The 8,282-nt window shown below is 34.8% G+C and overlaps 1 protein-coding gene across 1 annotated transcript; it reads right to left on the reverse strand.

The window, feature by feature from the left end:
• Positions 1 to 399: 399 nt before the first annotated feature.
• On the reverse strand, positions 400 to 5,860 carry LOC107013427 (subtilisin-like protease SBT2.4). Its single transcript, XM_015213340.1, has 10 exons — positions 5,700 to 5,860; positions 5,385 to 5,529; positions 4,306 to 4,697; positions 4,129 to 4,224; positions 3,977 to 4,046; positions 2,584 to 2,866; positions 1,984 to 2,333; positions 1,577 to 1,844; positions 892 to 1,164; positions 400 to 815 (listed from the first exon to the last, which is right to left on the reverse strand). The coding sequence occupies exons 1-10, from the start codon at positions 5,858 to 5,860 to the stop codon at positions 400 to 402; spliced, it is 2,454 nt and encodes an 817-aa protein (XP_015068826.1).
• Positions 5,861 to 8,282: the final 2,422 nt, after the last annotated feature.

The following is an 8,282-nucleotide window of genomic DNA, read 5'->3' on the forward strand; positions in this document are numbered from 1 at the left end:
ATATATAGGAGATATAGGAAGGAGTACTAATCCTAATAGGACTAGGATTAAGGAGTACTAATCCTAATAGGACTAGGATTAGTACACAGTAAATAATAATATTATTTAATACTATTTATTTAATACTATCTGTTATTATACCCAAATCTTTTCACATCACTTATCTCAAAAAAGTACCACAAAATTTAATAGAAAAACTTAATATAAGTTTTTTTCGGTAACAACAGTAAAATATTACCATAACCTCCAAAAGAACAAATACAAATAAAAGAGCACCTATTCCTGAAACAGAGACTAGGCCTCTAACAAAACATAACAACTAGTTAACTTAATATAAGTTACTGTATCATTCTTCGAAGAATATTATGTCCATTTTCCGTATATACCTAATAATGTATATCACATTTTTGTAGAAATAGGAAAAATTGATAGTGGCATCTTGACGACATGATTTAAGGATCCAGTTAGAACAATTTCACCAAATGTGAAGTCATCAAGTGCCTGAGTGACATTGAATGTAATGTGCAAATCTTGGGTTCCCTGTGGAGCTATTGTAAACCAAGATGGCTCAATATTAACAGTTACTCCTTTTGGTGGCAACACTGCACTTAGATACGTCTCTGCTTTACTTTCAACATTTGTAACTGCCCGATGTACTATTCGCGATCCATTGAGGGATGTTATTGTAATCGAAGGCAAATTTAGATCAGATGGATTTTCAAATAACTGACCACAAATTCCTCCTGTTGCAGTTTTGACTATTCTAGAATCAACGTTTGGTAGTGAACAGAGGAAACTGATGTAATCTTCGTAACCTGTCAAATAAATGAGACTTATTAGATAGACATGAACTTTCAGATATATGGATATGGAAATGAAAATAAAATGTACCTGCTGAAAAGACGAGACCAGGATGGAGAGCACCGGAGGGATTGACAAGTCCAGCACCAAAACCAAAAGGAGCAGAAGTGTGCAAGGTGTAGAGATCAAATCCATGAGCCATTATGGGCTCTCCAAGATTGTCATAGGTGCTGGCTGTGGTTGATATTGCTGAAGCTATCATTGATGGTGTCCACGAAGGATTGTATTGCTTTATCATTGCAGCTACGCCAGCAATATGCGGTGTTGCCATGCTTGTACCAGACATTAGAGCAAAATTATATCCTGCATGCATTGCGTGCACTCTCTCGATATATATTATCATTTTGAACAACTACACACACAAACAAAGGCAATTCGTATTTGGTATTTGTATATTATTAGAGTTGGAGTTCTGTTAGGTTGAATAGTAGAAGAGGTAATCAACGAAAGATCTTGGTTGTTGTAGAGTGGTAATACCCCTATTCATACTCAAAGGTCATGGGTTCAAGTCTTGTAATTGAGTCGCCCTTTATGTCAATCGGGCCCCAAAATGGATATCAGACATCGGAGGAAAAGATCAAAGTAGCAGCAATTGGAAGTCTTATTAGTGATTGTTGTTTTTTAGTTTTACTAACTTTATACTAGAAAGACTAAATTAGTCATGAAAAATTTGTACTGAAAGTTAGTAAAATCTGTAAGAAACGGAGAGACATACCAGATAGAATGGGATCTAAAACACTCATGGGACTCCAAGCTGCCCAAATTTGGTGTCCAGGAGCCAAAATATCAGGCTTAAGAACATCAGTAGGACTTTTACTTTGATCAATGTAATCAGGGCCTCGTGAAGAAAATCTACTAACAATAGGAGCTCTACCCTTGTAAGATGCATATCTTCCTTCACTTATTGCTGCTCTACCTCCATATCTTACCACTAATCCGTTTGCGTCCCTAACAGTTGCTTTTTCATAGTACTGCAATATATTCTGCAAATAGAAATGCAGTTTGATATCAGAGTTTGTTTGGTTAAGGTAACGTGTTGAAATAAAATTATTTTGACAAGTACAGTTCTTATCAAAAAAGTATTTTGGGAGAGTCGGATCTTGTACTTGTTTAAGTACGGACCTGTGTATCAGTAGTTGCTGGTATCATTATGGCAGGAGTAGCGAAAGGAATAGGCTCGGCTATGAAATCTCCATACGTTGGATTTGCAACAAAAGCAAATGCTTTGAATCGGAGAACTCTGGCTGTCTGTATGATGGCTGTAAGAGTAGATGTCCCATTATAGAAACCAGCTGAAAATGTGCAAATCACAACACTGCCTTGCACAACAAGAGGGTCAAATGCCTCTGGGTATTGGCATTCCTCGGCATTATTAATGGCTATTCTTGGCAATGTGGTATTTATCTTAATCGCATCCTTAGCCAAAACCAACTTATTATACTGAATCATCAATCCATCTCCTGCTGTCGCTCCTACAAAACAATATATAATTCAATAGTAAGAAGCCCTCAAAACAAAAAAAAAAAACACTAGCTAGCTCCAAATACTATCATCTTCAAATTCTATGTTCCGTTGTCAAATAAGCTTACAACAACATACCCAGTGTAATCACACAAAGTGGGGTTGGTGTCAAATAATATTTTTTTTATAAGTATTCAGTTGGAAAGATAAACTTTGCTATAAAAGTGGATAATAATGATCATGCAGCATAAATGTACTAACCTGATAATCCTACACCCGCAATTTTGAGACCGTTACCAAGGATTAGTGTGGCAGGATAAGTTCTATCAGTGTCACAAGAAGCAACACCCACTGCCCATGGACTATAAGAGATGACAGAGTAAGGAGAAGGACCCTCGTTCCCAGCTGCTTGAATAACGAGTGTTCCAGCCTTGTGTGCAGCTAACATGAAAATCTCAAATAGGCTCAAGAAAGTTAATTTGTCTTCGGGTGGTTCTTCTGGTCCTACTGATAGAGTCAAGATATCTACTCCATCTAATACTGCCTGCAAAACATTTCCATCCCTCAATTATGAAATTTGGGGTATGTATGTGCTAATGCACCTAAACAATATCATAGCAGTGTCCAATCAATTAATTTACTTTTTTTTTATGAATAATAGTAGTTTCCAATCAACTTGCACGTATCTTACGTACACTAAAATAATTATTACTGATAGAATAGCAGCATAATTGCAAAGGAAAAATGATCTATCTTCAGTAGGATTTTACCTAAGTATTGACTATCACACAAACAACTTTTAAGATTACAACTCCTTTGTACACCTAAGAAATTGACTCCTACAGCCCCTACCTTTAACCTTAACCATTCTCCCTAATTATTTAAAACTCTTCATTCTTCAAAGACTCTTCCCAGCCTAATAAGTTCCTTTACAACTCAACACACCTGTGCAAATAACTATAGGAATGTAAAAACATATAGTTTGGACAAAATGTTTTAATATGCTATGGAAGGTTTAGTGACACATTTTAACATTCTTAACACATTATCAATTTCATGAATTGATTCTGAACTACTACTTGCCTTCTTAACTGCAGATTTTTTATTGCAGAGACTATGCAACATACTTCATCTCTTAAAAAGCTGTACAACTGAAAGATGATAAGGGTGAAATTTTTATTGCCTTCTCATTGCTTACACAATGTGGCAACACTTAGATGTAGAAACTATGGCTGCAAGGTAAGGTATGCCACATCTGTATATCTTTGAACGACAGAGACTTTACCCTTTTAAGATAGTTTCCCGATGATCAATAACAATAAATGCTATAGCTATAAGCTAAAATGGACCACTGAGAAGATACACAGCTAACGAAACTTGGTAATGTCACAATAGGACACTGTTATAGAGAGGTCAATAAGGTTGCAGACTATCTTATCAAACTAGCCTCGGTCAGTCAGAATGAGTTTTTATGACTCCTATAAATTTCTTCTTGTGAGAGCTAAATGCCACTCCAATTGGATAAACTGAGACCTTGTTTCGACACATTTTTATTCGTCCATGTTGTGATATAACCGAGACGTTGAAACCTTGTTTCCAAAATTTTGCCTTTAGCTAGCTAGATAAATCGTAAAAGGTTACAAGTAATACTTACTTGATCAATTGCTGCTAATACATCTGAAAGAGTTCCTATGCTTGGATAAATAGCTTTATAAACTGCAATCCTATAAGTCATAAGCAATTCCACAACAATCCTTTAGAAACCATCCTTTTTCATTGTGCCTATATGTATGTGTATGAAATTACCTCGCCCGCGGTGCCATTCCACTTGCTCGTCCATAATACAATCCATTTACCACTACTGGAACTCCAAAATTTCCAGTTGCAGTTGAAGCTACATGACTGTAAAGGAAAATACAGGTCACATTTTCATTTTAGAACATGGGTTAATAGATACCAAATACAAGTCAATATGCATTTTACCTGCCATGTCCAACAGCATCAAAGGGTGATAATATATCCATGGAGTCATTTAGTGTGGTAGTAGTTTGCGCTCCAGCTGAGAAAAACCTGGCAGATACTATTTTACCATTGCAGGAAGTTTGGGGAAATAAAGGACCTTCCTCACAAGCTCCAGAGAAGTTACCAGTAAAAGAATTATTTGTCGTGGGATCATACGCGAAGCTAGGGTGGTCTGGGTTAATCCCAGAATCAATAAAACCGATAACAATTCCTTCACCGGCATTTCTGTCTCCTCCTTGTTGAGTCCATACTGCAGGTATACCCAAAAATTGTGGACTGTAAGTAGTCATCTGTTTAACCCTCCTGTCTTCCTCCAACAACTTCACTCTTGCCGCATTCTTCAACTTCTTAATCTAAAATTGTTCAGTATTACCACAAATGAGAAGGCTGATAAAATCTACTTCCAAACAAGGATCAGGATTAAAATATGATGAGTATTATCTTCATTTTCATCTACAGTTTATAAGCAATATCAATTAGTGAAACATTAAAAAATAACTAAATTTAAGATCTATGTATAATATTTAAATGTACACAAAAAAACTATTCTCAGTTTGAGAAAAATAATGCAACTAGTTTTGAGTGGCTACAGGGTGTTTGAATATTTTTATGATGGATGCAACTTATTCTATACTTGATGAGAACACCTCCATGATTCTGATGATACAGTAGTAATAGGAATACCAAGTACATCACGTTTGATGATTCTAAATTTCAATATTTCAAACTTTATATAGCCTCTCAGTTTAGACTTCTGTTATTTTTAATTATCTATTTCAATTTTATTGTTTAGTTATTTTCTTATTTAACCGTTAAATCACTTGTTAGGCCAGACCGACTCAACGGGCCTAGCCCATATTAACGACTCTAATCACGAAGTAACACTCTAAAATTTTAAGAACAAGTATATCATATAGTAGTTGTGAATTTATTAACATTGATAATTGGTTAGCATTTCGTTGGTGCAATAAGATATAATTAGCAAATAAGTGAAGATCATGTGGAGTAAGATAAGTAATAGTTTGAAGATGGCAAAATACCTGAGATGGAGTAGTGTGTACAGCAACGCCATTTATGATGTGTTTAAAGCTATAAATCTTGTCATAGCTCCCTCTCTCCAAATAACTTTGTAGAAATTCATCATGGGATTTTGTCAACTCATTTGCATAAGCCTTTGATGCTTCACTAAATAAATAACATAAAATTTTCTCTCATAAGATGGTTATGTAAAAAAAGTATTTTACGTGACAAAAAAGTGATACTAATATTAATGAATTTGGGATACAATATAAAACGTAAACTCGTACACACCTCAATTATTATATAGAAAAGATCATAAATTTTGTGAAAAATACCTATTTGGATCAAGTTTTGTTCCTTCTTGTGAAATTGTTTTAACATGTTGAAATGCAATAGGATCACCTTCCAATAGAACCAAATATATTTTTTTATCTTCACCATTACATGAAACAAGAAGTACAAAGAGAAGAAGCAAGTTTTTTTGGACTAAAATCATGGCTAGCACTAATATGAGAAGACAAAACAAGAGTTTAATTAAGTGGAGGTTTCATACATTCAAGTTCAATAAAAAGCATCTTTCACTAAGCACGAAAAAACCAAGTATTAGGAAGCACACACATTTTTATTGTGAACAAAGTCTACCTTTTCAAGAGCAAAATCAGCTCATATTTTTAAAATTAACCGTTACGTTTCTCTCCTCTTTCTTTTTTTTTTTTTGGTCTAGTCTCACAACCTCAAAATTAATAATCTAAATTAGAGATAATTACGTTCCAATCCCTTTAGGTGATCTTATTTACAAAATAGCCAATAAATGTATAGCGCTCTCTCTATATATATAAAGTGTATAGATTCTATATATTGGGTCAATGTCTATAATTTATGGAAAAATTAGCTAATTAGTTAAAAATTTTAACATAGTTATTAAAAATATCTACACTAAAAATAATTTTTAAAATGTCAATATATATTCATTTAGCAAATAAAGTGTATCCTAAGTTAGTTCCTAATTTATCTCACATTAAACCCATGTTTTAGCCATCACGTTCTCTCTCATATTTTTTCAAAAAAAATATTTTTCGCTCTCATCTATTTCTCTCTTCCAATTGTTCTTCAATTTTTCATCTCCCGCTTCTCTCTCATCTTTAGGTGCCAGTTTTTTTTCTTCAGAAATTGGAAAAAAAATATCCCAAAAGATATTAACAACAATCTCATAGATTCAGGTATGTATCTTTTTTTGTGTTTTAGGTTTTTTATACATAATATATAAGAAGTGAACCATTTTTCTTTCAAACAAACAAAATTGGAGCACCCATAGAGAGATACTTGGTCGGATGAATCCCTTATCCAACAAATCTTTCAATTGCTCTTTTGACTCCTTAAGTTATGTTGGAGCAATACAATAAGAAGGAATAGAGATATATTGCGTATCTGGGAGAAGGTCAATACCGAAATTTATTTTCCTTTCGGAAGGAACACTAGGTAATTCATCGAAAAATACTTTCAGAAACTCATTAACAACGAAGATGGGGGTTTGGAATCCATATCCCTAACCTGAACAAAATGGTATATGCAACCCTGATAAATCATCTTTCTAGCTTTAAGACAAGAAACAAACTAACTCTTAGGTATAAAATCTCCTCATTTTCACTCTACGACGGGCTCATTAGTAAATTGAAACTTGATCACTCTGGTCCTACAATCAACAAAAGCATAACAATAATGGAGTCAATCCATACCATGAATAACAATGCAATCTAACATATCAAGTTCTTAAGATCAACATGAGTGACTCTATGGGGTAAGGAGAGAGGATAACTTTTGTAGACTCTCTTAGCCACAATAGATTCACCAATAGGGGTAGAGATGGAAAAAAGGTATATCAACACATCTGGAAGAACACCAACCTCATTGTTACGACTCGAAAAATCAATAGGTGAAACTAGAGCCTAACGAGTATGTTTGTTAGGATTTTTATGAGGTTTGATGTTGTAAAATGAGTTCCAAAGTAGGTTGAGGGGTTAAACGTCAAGGTACGATTTTCGAAGCACCAACCAAGGGGTCCTTGAGGAGGACCCTAAAGCCTAACCTCCCCTCCCCAAACCCCCCAAAATTGCTCAAGCTGCCAAAATAAGGCCACCTACGGATGACACCTACAGCCAGTAGGTGGATCCACGCCCCGTAGGTGGGGGATCGTGGTTCAGGCCTCAAAATGTCAAGTATCTAAACCCACCTACAGACCTGCAGGATGGGGCGTCAATGCACTTACGGTCTGTAGGTCAAGGGGTGTAGGTGGTGCCCATAGAATCTGCCTAGTTCGATCAAGGCTAGGGTAGTTTGGTAAATTCCTAATTAATTAATTATGGGTTGGGGATGGTTTATTTTGATTAATTAGAGTAATTTAAGTATGTTTAAAGTATTAAACACCCCTTTTCAATTCATATTCCCTAAACTCAAAAATAGAATCTACCCTCCTTTCAAATAATTCTCTCTCTAGAAACTACTATTGGAGAAGAAAAATTCAAGGTTTGGAGCTCAAGATTTCATCTCTTCTCTTTAATTTTGTGGAGTTTCTTCAATTGAGGTATGTTAGTCTTCGTTCTTGGTTGGTTTCAACCCAAAGAGTCCATCTAAAACACGATTTCAAGTTCCCAAATTCCCCCAAAAAGTTATGGTCCCAATCTAAGTCATGGATTCAATTTCAAAAAGTTTTCAAAGATTTATATGTGATGAATCATGATTGAATTGATGAATAAATGTTGAATTATGATGAATTTACCCCATGAACACTTGATTCCCCCAAAATACTAAGTTGTGAGTTTGTGATTTAGGATTGATTGATCATGGAAGCATGTGAAGAGATTAAGTCTATATTGATTTGGTTTATTGAATTATATCTTTATGCTCAAATTGTAGTATCT

The sequence above is a fragment of the Solanum pennellii genome, chromosome 3, assembly GCF_001406875.1.
Source record: "Solanum pennellii chromosome 3, SPENNV200".
Classification (NCBI taxonomy): domain Eukaryota; kingdom Viridiplantae; phylum Streptophyta; class Magnoliopsida; order Solanales; family Solanaceae; genus Solanum; species Solanum pennellii.

Excerpts from the sequence above, each read along its gene's own strand:
- LOC107013427 (XM_015213340.1), bottom strand. The coding sequence starts at position 5,860 with ATGATTTTAGTCCAAAAAAACTTGCTTCTTCTCTTTGTACTTCTTGTT. Across the intron at positions 5,530-5,699 it reads ACAAAACTTGATCCAAATAG|TGAAGCATCAAAGGCTTATG; the intron begins GTATTTTTCACA and ends TTATTTATTTAG. Across the intron at positions 4,698-5,384 it reads TACACACTACTCCATCTCAG|ATTAAGAAGTTGAAGAATGC; the intron begins GTATTTTGCCAT and ends GAACAATTTTAG.